The sequence below is a fragment of the Danio aesculapii genome, chromosome 1 (genome assembly GCF_903798145.1).
Source record: "Danio aesculapii chromosome 1, fDanAes4.1, whole genome shotgun sequence".
Lineage (NCBI taxonomy): Eukaryota > Metazoa > Chordata > Actinopteri > Cypriniformes > Danionidae > Danio > Danio aesculapii.
In genome coordinates this window covers 41,821,628-41,836,365 of record NC_079435.1, presented here as the reverse complement: position 1 = coordinate 41,836,365, position 14,738 = coordinate 41,821,628, and the positions used below count along the sequence as shown (strand labels likewise).

Genomic DNA, 14,738 nt, shown 5'->3' with positions numbered 1-14,738 from the left:
TTTTTTGAAATTGTTGCAAAATTATTAAACATAAAAAACCTGAAAAATCACATGTACATAAGTATTCAGAGCCTTTGCTGTGACGCTCTAAATTGATCTCAGGTACATTCTGTTTCCACTGATCATTCTTCAGATGTTTCAGCAGCTTAAATGGAGTTCACCTGTGGTAAATTCACTTGATTAGACATGATTTGAAAAGGCATTCACCTGTCTATTTAAGGTCCCAGGGTTGACAGTGCATGTCAAAGCACAAACCAAGCATGAAGACAAAGGAATTGTCTGTAGACCTCAGAGACAGGATTGTCTCAAGACACAAGATTGGGGAAGGTTACAGAAAATTTCTGCTGCTCTGAAAGTTTCAATGAGCACAGTGGCTACCAGGACTCTTCCTAGAGCTGGCCGGCCATCTAAGCTGAGTGATCAGGGGAGAAGGGCCTTAGTCAGGGAGGTGATCAACAACCCGATAGTCACTCTGTCTGAGCTCCAGCATTCTTCTGTGGAGAGAGGAGAACCTTACAGAAGGACAATCATCTGTGCAGCAATCCACCAATCAGGCCTGTATGGTAGAGTGGCCAGACGGAAGCCCCTCTCCATCTGGAATTTGCCAAAAGGCATCTGAAGGACTTTCAGACCATAAGAGAAAAAATTCTCTGGTCTGATGAGACTAACATTGAACACTTTGGAGTGAATGCCAGGAGTTACGTTTGGAGAAAACCAGGCACCGCTCATCACCAGGATAATACCATCCCTACAGTGAAGCATGGTGGTGGCAGCATCATGCTATGTGGATGTTTTTCAGCAGCAGGAACTGGAAGACTAGTCAGGATAGAGGGAAAGATGAATGCAGTAATTTACAGAGACATCCTGAATGAAAACCTGCTTCGGTGTGCTCTTGACCTCAGACTGGGGCCACGGTTCATCTTCCAGCAGGACAATGACCCAAAGCACACCGCCAAAATATCAATGGAGTGGCTTCACAACAACTCGGTGAATGTCCTCGAGTGGCCCAGCCAGAGCCCAGACCTAAATCCTATTGAGCATTTCTGGAGAGATCTGAAAATGGCAGAGCTTGAGATGTACTGCAAAGAGGAATGGGCAAAAACTCCCAAAGGCTGTGAATATTTATGTACCTGTGATTTTTCAGGTTTTTTATTTTTAATAAATTTGCAACAATTTAAAAAAAGTTTGTCATTATTGTTTATTGTGTGCAAAATTTTAATGAAATAAATTAATTTAATCCATTTTGGAATAAGGCTGTAACATAAAAAACATGTGGAAAAAGTGAAGCGCTATGAATACTTCCCAGATGCACTGTAAATTTAAGAATTCATCTTTGGAAAAATAAAATATATTTTTGGATTTGATGTATCTTTAACTTATATGCAAACTTTAACCTAAATAATAGAACTATGACTACAAAATAAAGAAAATAATAAAACAATATATTAAAATACAAATACAAAAATATTTGAATATAATATAAAGTAATATAAAAGATTAATTTATCTGTAGTTTATTTTATGAAAATGTTGACTAATTCAGAAAAGTAATAACTTTGAATTCTGAGTTTTCTATAATATTCTGAGTTAATATTTCAAATTCTCAGTTTATGTTTCAGAATCCTCAGGCCATAATCCTTTTCCAGGTCTATTGGTAAACAATTTAGAAATGATTATTAATTCTCCATGTATATGTATTGGTGTTTTCCTGACCTGACGTTCGCCTGGCCTTGTACAGTGGGCAGCTGCAGGATGGCAATGCTCTGGGAACTGGTCTTGTCTAGGAGCTGTGGTTTCCTGGTCAGCAAGTTTGGGGCTGTCATGGCGTCCGTGCGGTGCTGCAGGCCTCCAGTGCTGTCGGCTTTACTGGTTAACAGGAAGTTGTAGAGAGACTGAGGCTTCAGCTTAGTCACCAGCTTCTGCCCGAGCCGCCCATCGACCTCCACACTCTCGCCATCACCATATGAGATCTGACAGAAGAAAAGAAGATGGAAAACATTAAATGCACACTTTGCCAGTCAAAACTATGAGCATGTTGTGGCGCACACACACACATAAAGAGAGCAGAGAAAGATTAAGACTGACACCTCAGACACTTGCTAACATGCACACACTCACACTTAAACAAACACTGTCATACGCAATTCAGTCTCAATATGTTGCATTAAGAGGTGGTGACACACGCTTGTTGGTATACTGAGCTTATGAAATAATTTATCACCTAACCCAGTGGTTCTCAACAAGGGGTCCGGAAACCACTAGAGGGCCTCTGAACACTTACAAGATGAATTTGAATGATTTCAAACAATTCAATTTTTAAAAAAGTTTAAACAGGTAAAGATTCAAATGTAAACTCACTACATGTTTCTTACTTAATTCTCAACATATGGGAATTTTATATGAAGACAGAATTCTAGACCTGGAAATTAATAAACGTATGCTTTAAGTAATGGTTAAAATAACAATTCACACTATTTACTACTGGCTTACTACCTGCCATTATTAAGATATTAACTGTTTATTAGTATTAATAAAATATGATCTTATTTTTCATCCCTAATCCTACTCAATACCTTAACCCAAGTACTACCTTACTACCCAGTGCTTTCCACAGGTTTGAAATATACTTGCGGTGTTAGTTGGATTGAAACACACCATTGACTATATGCTACAAACAAAACAATTTCCAAAATAATTTAATGTTTTACAATAAATGTATTTATTATGACACTGTTATACACTGTTTCTTGTTAATGGGTTAAAGTAAAAAAAAATAATAATAAAAAATAAATCCACTATTTTCCCTTTTACTTTATGCTATTTATAGCCATGTGCACCCACTGACAGAGAAAATCTCTCTTTCTTTCAAGTTCAAAGCAAACTTGAATGCCAAAGCATGTATATGAAACAGCCTATGTAATATAGCTTATTGACATCATCATATTAATAAAATATACAGCAAATGAGAAATAAATTACAGAAAAAGGAATAAAAACAGACAATATCTTTAAAAAATGACAATAATTACAAGATTAAAACTTGTAGATTATTGACTAAGGCAAATGCATTGATTAACCATTACTAATGGTGTATAGATATTTTGCAGCTATAGACCAGTCATTTCATCTGGTCCTCTTCTATGTACCTCTTCGAGTACATAGAAAGCAGTCGTTTGGATCAGAGAATGAATTCTTTAATGTTTTTCTCGATCTCTCATACTTAAGCCAAGTAAAAGTAGGCTTAAGTAAGAAGGTAATTCAAAAACACATACAAGCTTTAGAAAGGGAAAGCAAAAGTTGAATCCCGGACATTTTAGGAGATTTAGAAACCCGTTCTAAAAAGTCTGTGCGGGTCTGCAGAGCACGTTAGATTACCTGTGGGAGTGCTGACAAGTCTTGCGCACACAGAACGGAACTGCTAAACGAGAGAAGATTTTCCACTACTTAATCGATCACGGAAGTTCATTTATATTGGGCGGATACACAATAATGTAAAAGAATTGTATTAATAGTAAAAGACAAAAAATGTCTCACTAAATATGCTTGGACAGCCATTAATATGCCTGGTCGGCCCGCCCAAGTAAAGTCTATGTGTGGGAAGTACTGGTAACTATTACTAAGCAGCTAATTAGTAGTTTATTGAGCTAAAAGTCTTAGTTAATGGTTTGTTAATAGCAAGAATTTTACATTCAAATAAAGTGTCACCAAATTTTCACAGTGATTCCTATAATATTTTTTCTTCTGGAGAAAGTCTTATTTAGTCCTCATTCATTATTTTAGTTTGGCTTTTTTTAGTTAAGCATTACACTTCAATGACCTAGATCAAAATGACAAGAAAAATATTATGTACTGTCTGTATCCTTGTAACAGACAAAAATAAATTGATTATAAGACATTAGTTATTAAAACTATCTTGTTCAAAAATGTTCCTAAAATTATACTCTCTGTTAAAGGGAAATATTTGAAAAAGAATCAAAATTTCACAGGAGGTCTATAAATTTGATATCAACTACATAATGTAGACTGTATGACTGTGCATATTGTATTCTGTTGAGTAAAAAAGGCATTTTGCAGAAAATACTGTAAGTAGCATGTGACTACAAGTTGCACAACATTAGAATTGCATTGATGTATAACTCACAAGTATTTATAAGTTATATATACATAATTTAGGTATGTTTTATAATTTAATTAATAAACAGTGTAAAAATTACCTGCCGATAGCCATATACTGAGTAAGCTCGATAGTTGGCTTTAAATTATAGTGGCAATCGTTATAAACAACATTTAACATACCCAGCCTAAATTAATTTATTTAAAGCATAACTGTGGCGTGTGGCAAATGTGCTCTACACATACTGCTTGACATTAATTGCATTAAATAGGATGTTTTGGAACTGTTGCCTCTCCAGATGTCATACAGAGTTGGAAGATGCAATATTTAAAATTATAATAACTGGTTTTGGTTGTGTGGGTGGATGGAAAAAGAAAAAATATGACAAACATAATTTAAATAGCATTGGTAACTATGCACACAGTTCAGAATGAGAAAAGCCACCAGGCAACAAGTAGTGTCAGTCAATGCCTGTGAGCGCGCACACACACACACGCACACGCACACGCACACGCACACACACACACACACACACACAAACACACACACACACACACACACGCACACAAACAGAAAAAAAAACCCAGAGATTTTTATGATCCCGGACGAGCCCCCATTAAATGTTACGATGTGTGATGTTAAAGGATGTAACATGGAAAAGATTCTAATTGGTTGTGTTGGAGAGTGACAAGAGACAAAACGCAGACAAAAATAATGTGAACAGAACAGTTTACTGTGCAAACAACACTGTGAGTCAGTATCAGTGCATTAACACGCGCACACAGAGGGAAAAATGATATAAAAATTTGATATCTGTCATGAACTTGGATGGGCCTGCATAAAATGTTACGACACCAGATGCTGTCTCGGTTGAAGGATGTAACATTTAATTGGTTAATAGTTGGTTGTGTTAATTGATAATAATTGGTCGTGCGTGTGAGAGTGCCATACCTGGAATATAACAGATATAAAAATGTACAACTTATATACAGAAAATGTTATAAAGTAAAAAATCATGATCACAAATGACAGGGAAGAACAATCATGTAAAGTCATCTTTAAGCCTGAATGTGAAGCCAAAACAATATTTACTTTTTGACATTTTTTGTTGAAAGCTATTTCAGAATAGTATTATTAAATTTTTATTATTTATAATTAGTGTTTATTATATTCATATGTTTAAACTGATGCTTTAGCTTTAAAAAAGTATTGCAAGTTTGAAAACAAGCAGCTTTGTCACAATGATAGCACCAGAAAGTGACAGATTTTTTATATACCAGGATTGAGATTTAAATATAGCTTTATTTTAAATGCTTTAGGCGACACGGTGGCTCAGTGGTTAGCACTGTCGCCTCACAGCAAGAAGGTCACTGATTTGTGTCACGGCTGGGCCAGTTGCGCTTCTCTTGTGTTGGAGTTTGCATGTTCTCCCCATGGGTGGGTTTTCTCCAGGTGCTCCCGTTTTCCCCACAGTCCAAAGATATGCGGTATAGGTGAATTGGATGAACTAATTTGGCCTAATCCAAACCCTAACCCTAAAGATATTAGGGTGTTAAACATTAGTGTATGTGTGTGAATGTGTGTATGAATGTTTCCCAGTACTGGGTTGCAGCTGGAAGGGTATCCGCTGTGTAAAACGTATGCTGAATAAGTTGGAGGTTCATTCCACTGTGGCGACCCCTGATGAATAAAGGGACTAAGCCGAAAGAAAATTAATAAACCAACACAAAACCAACACAAGCACACACATACACACAGCAAACACATATGTTGTAAGTGTAGTTCTCACCATGAGAGACTGTGCTTTATTACTGGTGGTTCGTGACTCCCATGTCAGCAGAACTGAACTCTTCATAGCAGCTTTCACTTTGAAGTTCACAGCAAAAACTATGAAAAGGGAGAAAAACTAAAGATCAACACATTAAACATCAATATTTCAGATCACCTGAGGACAACCTCTGGCCTCCATCAATGCTGAAGCATTTATGAAGAACGTCAACGAATCTCCTCAACAGTTTCTACTAAAATCATTTCCTACATCGGGATGTTACTGTATCTGACAGCAGGAAAATATATATATAGTCACTCTTTTTTTCATAGTACTGACAATTTGTCACTCTTTTCCAAGAGCTCACCTTTACTGTAGTTGTTTTATGAGATTATGGAGCACTCCAACATTGACCTAAACCCATTTACATAAAGATTCTCACCTTGTGCTTAATGGATGCCATCAAACAAGGGACTCAGACCAACAAAAACACACAGAAATGACCAGACATAAACAGAAAATGGTCTTCTAAAGTAAAGAAAATGTGGTTTTGTTTAAGAATGCCTGACTGTTGCCTGACAGTAATTGTTTTGTTTGTGTGAGGATTCACATGTGTCCTACCTTCCTCTGCGGGTTGTGTTTTGATGGAAATGGGGAGACTATAGGGTCCGGGGCCTTGTTTGCTAAGCATGCAAACTCTCGCCACGTACTCAGTATTTGCCCTTAGGCCATGAAGGACCACTGTGGTCTCCGAAACATCGGATTCCATGGCAATGTCTGTGCCATTACTATAGGTGACAGCGAACCACACGCGGTAACCTTGAATTCCGTCATAGTATCTTGGTCGCTCCCATCTCAGGATCGCAGATGAGGAGTTGATGCTTTCGGCTGTTAGGTTCGCCAAAATTGGAACGTTTTCCTGTACGCTCATGTTTTGACCCTCTGTTGTCATCGGGTCTGTTATCATGCCATCTGTGGTTGTTTGCACCACGTTCGGGATCAGAAGTGTGACTTGAGCACTTGAACCGTAACCCCATACAGTGCGGGCCGCAAGACGGAAGACGTACAGCACTCCTGCGCTCAAAGACGATACTGTGTAAGAGCGTTCCTGGGCGTCCAGTTCCTGTACCATAAAGGTGTCTGAGGATGGGTCGGCCTGGCCGTATGAGAGTCTGTAGCCCAGCACAGGGGACAGTCCTGTAGGGGGAGGCTGCCACTTTAGCAGGGCAGTGCTATCCTCTGATGACACCACTGTGAGCAAAGGCATACCTGGCACTGCGAAGCAGAGAAAAGCACTGCAGTTCAACATTAAATATGTAAGACATGATGTTTGTTGGGTTAAATGAATTACCTGATTTTGAGATTCATACTTCAATGAATAGCACACCCAAAAATGAAAATGAAAGTTTCTTTACTGCTTGAAAAGCAAAAGGGCTTTCTTAAGCAATACACATGGACTTACAAGAAATAGGGATTAAAATCGAAATTCACATCGAAATTCATGCCGCTTTCTCCAGAAACTTTAATGCACTCATGAGCTTGTGCTCCCGTGGCATCTGTTGTTGCAACCATTAGATGCGAGGAACCACTACTGACAACCCCTTGCTGTAGCTCTGATACAAGTATTATTTAGAAAGAAAATTAAAAAGCACCACAGTGTTTGCATATGTCTGAGATAATTAGTTTACCTTTCTTACTGAAATGTGTATAATACATACAAATGATGAAGCTGATAGGTTGGTTCTTGTCACATTAAACATGGTGGATGTGCATGGTGGCATTTTGAAAAGTTGAGGCTTTGAAATTTGCTGTGCTGTAGGCGTGCATGAAATGGTTACTGAAAAGTTAAGAAAATGTCACTCTCCATTTGCTTGGTGCACATCTCCATTTGAAACACCTTGAATGCGCAAAAGATGCAATATGTGAATGGCACCTATGAAGGCACTTACATGACCATTTTCAACTAAACAGAAAACCTTTAAAAAAATTGTGGTCAATAATTTTCAAAAAGATTTCAAAACAAACATTTATATATATATATATATATATATATTGTGACTCTGTTTTGGACGAAATCATTTTTAACAATGTTGTTGTCTATACACAAATCTTTTAAAAAACAAAAAGAAAACCCTTTTAGTACATTGCGTAAATTTGTGTAAATTTACCCTAAAACCTTCAAACTTTCAAAGGACTCACGGCAGTTCACTTGATATTTTAACATTCAACATAGCGTTCATTACATGTACAGTTGAAATCAGAATTATTAGCCCTCCTTTGAAATTTTTGCTTTTTTGATATTTAATAGAGGAAGGAAATTTTCACAGTGTGTCTGATAATATTTTTTCTTCTGGAGAAAGTCTTATTTGTTTTATTTCAGCTAGAATAAAAGCAGCTTTTAATTTTTTAAAAACATTTTAAGGTCAAAATTATTTACCCTTTTAGCTATATTTTTATCAATAGTCGACAGAACAAACCATCATTATACAATAACTTGCCTAATTACCCTATCCTGCCTAGTTAACCTAATTATCCTAGTTAAATGTCACTTTAGGCTGTATAGAAGTGTCCTGAAAAATATCTAGTAAAATATTATTTACTCTCATCATGGCAAAGATAAAATAAATCAGTTATTAGAAATGAGTTATTAAAACTATTATGTTTAGAAAAGGTTTGAAAAAAATCTTCTCTCCGTTAAACAGAAATTGGGGAAAAAAAATAAACAGGGGGGCTAATAATTCAGGGGGGTTTAATAATTCTGACTTCAAGTGTATGTATTTTTTAATATATTTGGATTAGTAAGAAAAATAGACCAATTTGTTAACAAAGACAGGGTTGTTAACAAGCCAGATTTTTTTGTGTATGACTATATCCAATTGAAAAAATGGTTTCAATGATTTTTGAAAATTGGAACATTACCATTAAAAAGAACATACAGGGTAACCCACCAAGCAATTATACATGTTTAGAAGTCACCTAATAGTTGCCCGAACAAAAACATCTCAGCTACAACAAGACTAAATTAGGCTGTCAGTGAAAATCTAATAGTCATCTAACAATAGTCCAAAAATAGACTTTAATCCATAGGTCTAATCCATACTGTAGGTCTAAAACCTGATTCCTGGAGGGCCGAAGCTCTGCAGTTTTGCTTCAACCCTAATCAAACACAGCTGATCCAACTAATCAAGGTGTTCAAGACTACTAGAGACTATTAAGCAGGTGTGAGTTGGAGGCGGTTAAAGCTAAAGTATGCAGAGCTCCAGGAATTGAGTTTGAGACCATAGGTCTAATCTGTGTATTTGATGACTTATCTATTTTTGGACTATTCTCTATTCGATTTTTCATTGGCAGCCCAAATGTAGGCATGTTTGACCAAGACATCTATGTTTGGACACCTAGACATCTATTAGTCTATTATTAAACACAACAAAGAAGTAAATCATTTCCATTTTTGGGTGACACTTCTCATGTTTATGTGTAAATGTGTATATGAGACAGGCATGTAAAATATAGTAATGTGTACACACATGATGGTTTAGTTCTGATGATGATAGGTTTGCTGCGTGCTCCATCGCCTTTTGAGGTGAATGCAGCCACGGTCACAGAGTATTCAGTGTTCGGCCACAAATCGGTCAAAATCACTTCCTAATAAACACATCCACACTTTACTAACTAAGAAGAACAAATGTCCTACAATACTGCACCACATAATCTGTATTCATATCAGAGACTGCATAAGTTGCGAAATTAATGGGAGAAATTCCATTTATTGGTGTCTCCTGGAAGTCCTGCTCTTCAGTTAATAAACTTAATATCATTATTATAGAAACACTTTTTTGACTATAGCATGTGCATATATAGTTTAGTATGTGATTTGAGCTAAATAAGCCATGTTTATGATTTCATTATTCTATTATTTGCTTTGATATTCAATGAAATATATTTTCCCCCTCTAAAGTATATTATATTAATATATTTTAAAAGCAAATATACAATATGCATGAAAAATTTGTTTAATGTTCAAAGTAGATATACTCACATATTCTATTGAGTCATTCTGTGGCTGTTTAGAAAACCAAAGCAAGACAAAAATGAATGTGAATGCCAGGATGCAATATGATTATTTGCACACACAGTGAATGAATGTCTATTGAGAATAAACAGTGTGAAAGGTTCACTGAAACAATTACATGGTGGTTTTAAGGCTCTTAGTTTCTGAGATAGTTATCAGAGGTTGTGTCTTAGCATGTGGATAATAAGCATATAGCGATGTTATCTGCTAATTAAAGCAAATTTATAGTCCATTTAGAGAGCATTAGCTGAGCTAAGAAGCCTAATCGCTGACAAACAAACAACTCATACAGATTGAGTGATATTTGGAATCTGCCTCATGTTTCTAGTTAATTCAAGTGTTTTTTCAATAAGCGGCACTACCAGAATTACAGAAAAAAACACAACATTTCAGCTGTTTACATCTATTTCTGCATTCTCTTAATCAAGTTGATTTAAATGCGTGTTACGTGGACTTTTATCTTTTGGTTATTGGTAATAATATTTTTAATAAAGGTTTTATAGAAAAATGATTTCATTAAAAGACACCTATGATGAAAATCAATTTTTGTAAGCTGTTTGGACAGAACTGTGTGTAGGTATAGTGTGTCCACAGTCATATTGAAGTGATATAAACCCAACAAGTGTACAATAAGACCCAAATCCAAGTGATTCTGAGGCCCACCATAACGTGACGTAGGAGTGCGGTTTTTCCTGCCCACCGAATTGATTGACAGGCACCATGTCTCCATAATAACATGTATACAACATTTTTAAAACAGAGCATGTTTGTAATAAAGACAGTAAAATTGCTACGTAATTCTTAATCTCTATAATCACCATGGCTGCATAATGTCAGTAAATGCTAATACATGTGTGTGTGTGTACTGAAAATGGCATTTGTGAGTGTCTCCTCATTTCAGAAAGGCTTGAATAAACTCCACCACAAATACATGAAATAAAATTACTTGGTATTTTTGACTAATGAGCTGTATTTTAGCTTCATCCAGGATGTCTCTATCACTGACTGCTGTTTATCTGACGTAAAGCAGGAAAAGCAGACACGCACGTCGGATCGGTGGGCGAGGAGAAGCAGCTCATTTGCATTTAAAGCCGCAGGCTACAAAAACACTGTACATTCACTGTACACTACACTGTACTCAGAAACCAAAATTGGCAGATTCTGTATTGTATAATCACAGATCCTCATTAGTATAGTGGACAGTATCTCCACCTGTCACATGGAAGACCGGGGTTCGATTCCCCGATGGGGAGGCTGTTGTTACTGCATTTTGTTGCCTTGTACTTGTACATGTGTAATGACAATAAAGTTGAATCTAATCTAATCTAATAATAAATAATCTGATGGGTGTTTTGCTGAAACTTTACAGACACATTCTGGAGACACTACTGGCTTATCTTACATCTTGTAAAAGGGGTAAAATAGGTGGCCTTTAATACATAAGCGGTAAATATTGAATTTACAACATAAAGAAAAGGTTTGTTTTAAGTTTGAGTATTGTTCCAATACTCAAATACTGCTTATTTTCATCTCCACATAAACAATTGTTGCACTTACTGTTATTAATGCTTACTTTCTCTAAACAATTTTATTTTATTTTATTGTGCACAGAAATAGCTTGTTACATACAAAAAAAAAACTAATTTACATTAACAAGATTTATTAAGGATGCTTAAAATCTGAAAAAGTCTGCCAAGAAGAGCCACTTAAATACCCACTTAAACACAATATTAAGCTGTTTTATGGAACTTCTACCTTGCTGTAGGCATTTGAAGCTATAAATAAACATAAAATACTTAGGCTTCATCACTGCTCTCAGTTCCAATGAATCTGTGATCACCACATCAGTGCAGGTCTGTTATTGTGCATCGATGTGACAAGCATACATCCTAATAAAGGTCATCTGCCTTAGTAACCAGACCAAATGCAAACATACAGTAATGTTTTAAAATGAAACCACATTACTGACATTTACATCTCAGTCAGGTCCAATTACTCAGTCAGATCACACATTTAAAAATAACTAGCCACCTACTGCTACAACCGAATTAGCAATGGAAAGTGCCTTAGCTGTGCAGCAGGAATAAAGCAACTTTATATTCCATTATCCCTTTAACTGTGACCATCTCTTAAAAGACATGAGAATGTTTTATTATCATTTTAGCTCAGGCTTATTTATTTTACTCAGGCTTTTGATTGAAGACAATTTTCAAAGACCTAGATTAAAAGCAGCTGTCTTAATACATGTTTAGTGGAGTTGACAAATCGTGAAATTTTTTTAAAATTTCAATACTTTCCCAAAACAGAGAGGGGTGGATTCTCATAAAAACACAAAACTGCTTTTAAGGCACTTTCATACCAAGCAGTTACAGAAAATCAGTTACAGGAACTAGCCAGTGGCCCACTTCTCAGAGAAATATTTCAACCCTCAACCATTTTTGTGGTTGCATTTATACTGCCACTAAGAACTGTGTAGTAACTGGAGGATAGAGGAAGTGGTGATCAAAGCTGTGTTTGCTGTTAATCCTACTTTAGTTTTCACAAAATATGTATTTTAACCAAAACATTTGCATACTGTAGCTTTAAGGGAGAGTTCAACCAAAATGAAAATTCTGCCATCATTTACTCACCCCTCACTTGTTCGAAACCTATTTGAGTTCATTCATTCATTCATTCATTTTGCTTTGGCTTACACTCAAAAAACTTATGTTTGCTGTTTGTTTATTAGTTTACAAAGTTAAAATGCAAAGAAATAAACAGTAATTTAATGCCCTGCTACATTTGTTATTCGTAATTTAATATACATATAACCACAATTTATATCATTAAAAGATAATCATGTTTATATAAACACTATAAATGAAGACTTCTCTCCTCCTCAATCCCCGGGTCTCTTGCTCTGTCTATTTCAACCATTAGCCCTGCCGGTAATCTGGAGTATTTTAAACATAGATGAACACAGCAGCATGGATATAGGCGATGTGTCTGAATGGTAACGAACTCAACTGATAAAAGATAAGATCTGCCATTCTCCAATTCTCTACAGCTCTCCTGACAAAAATGCTTGCTGCACACAAACAGCTTTGCTGTATCGGCCCTGACAGCATCGCAGGGAAAACATGCAACAAACCCCATGGATCATGGAAACAAACACATAAGACCCTTCATGAACGGCTAAATGGTGCGTGCCGTATGCGGAGTCCGCGGACGCGGTCTCACCCAGTCATTGGGTTTCACAGCTTGGCAGGTCTGCCTTGCATTCGGAAAGCACGTGCAGTCATAAATAATTAAGCGTCAGGGTCTTCTCATAAGATAAGAAATCTCAGCGATGAATAATAATGAGAAACTTACGCATCATCACTTCACTAGTTAATTCGCGCTACATCACCGATTTTGATCCCGCTCCAAAAATTATTTTAAACCCGGAAGCAGAAATTAGCTGACAAAAGCTCGAAATTATCCAGTTTTCCCCACAATTAAAGCTGACAGGTGCTAACATCGTCTTATCTGATGCTCAACACACAAAAATCTGTTAACATCTCAAAAAAGTGCTCTTCTCATCTCAAAAAAAGGGTTTCTTGAACCTTTAAAGGCCACCTATTTTACCCAATTTTCAAGGATTTAGATAAGTGTTTTGTGTATCCAGAATGTATCTGCAAAGTTTCAGCTCAAAACACCCATCAGATTATTTATTACACCTTTCAGAACATTAGAATTCTCTGCTCTGAAGATAATGTAGCTGTATATGTTGCCTGTGCCTTTAATGCTAGTTCTCCCCACCCACCGTGTCTGTCAGAGGTGCCTTAATCTCTGACTCCATTAGATAAACAGCACAGTGACAGATATGAAGGAAGCATATCTCATGTAACGTTTGTGAGGAATACTACAGTAAGAATTTGTACACACACAGACGCACACACACACAGCGCATACCTTTAACTTTGCACTGTTTTTGCACGCAAATGTGACTGGATACACGTTAATATCCACTGCTGGATTGAAACCGGGAGTGAAGCTTCTTCTTTTATTGTACTGACATGTGGCTGGGGTGATAAAAACTCATTCTTGATCACATTTGATGATAATTGATGATAACAGAAAGCTGAACAGATCTTTTAATTCTGGTTGCTTTGCGCACGTCCTGTCTTGTTGATATGATTATATGCGTTATTAATGAGTCAATCAATCTGGTGGGCAAGCAAACTGCATTCCTATGTCAAGTTGTGGTCGGCCTCAAAATGGGAGGGATTTGGATCCTATTTTAACGTCAAGAAATTTTAAAAGAGACGTGTTGTCTTTATATCACCCCAATATAACTGTGGACACACTATACCCAGACACAGTTCTGTCCAAACAGCTTACAAAAGATGATTTCATCATAGGTGCCCTTTAATATGAATTACCCAAGCTAACAAGAGCAAGTTGCAAAGCTTTAAAGTTTGAGGTTCTTTTTTATCTTTGCCAAAATGCTTTCAAAACACACTTTTGTAAAAAGTACATATTGACTTTAGAAGTTTACATGTGTGTGCGTCAGAGAGGTGAAGTCTCCTACCTGTGGGTCTCTCAGTAGGTGTTCCCTGATTCTGGGAGAAACTGTTCTCTCCCCTGCGGTTCGTCTGGCGTATGTCACCTGGAAACCACGGATCTTTCCATGCTGTCGCTCAGCAACTGGAGGTTTCCATGACACTCTGGCAGAGGTGGCGTTTAAGACCACCACATCCACACCCCGCGGCGGTGCGCTGGGCACTAAAGAGGCATTTTAGTAAAGGACACGTTGTCACAACTC

The 14,738-nt window shown here is 36.7% G+C and overlaps 1 protein-coding gene across 1 annotated transcript in view; it reads right to left on the bottom strand.

Moving 5' to 3' along the window:
* LOC130231206 (receptor-type tyrosine-protein phosphatase S-like) overlaps positions 1-14,738 on the bottom strand; it is an 83,744-nt gene that overhangs the window by 44,557 nt on the left and 24,449 nt on the right. Inside the window, 2 exon segments of the mRNA XM_056460683.1 lie at positions 1,713-1,969; positions 5,902-5,999. Coding sequence (XP_056316658.1) covers positions 1,713-1,969; positions 5,902-5,999 — 355 coding nt within the window.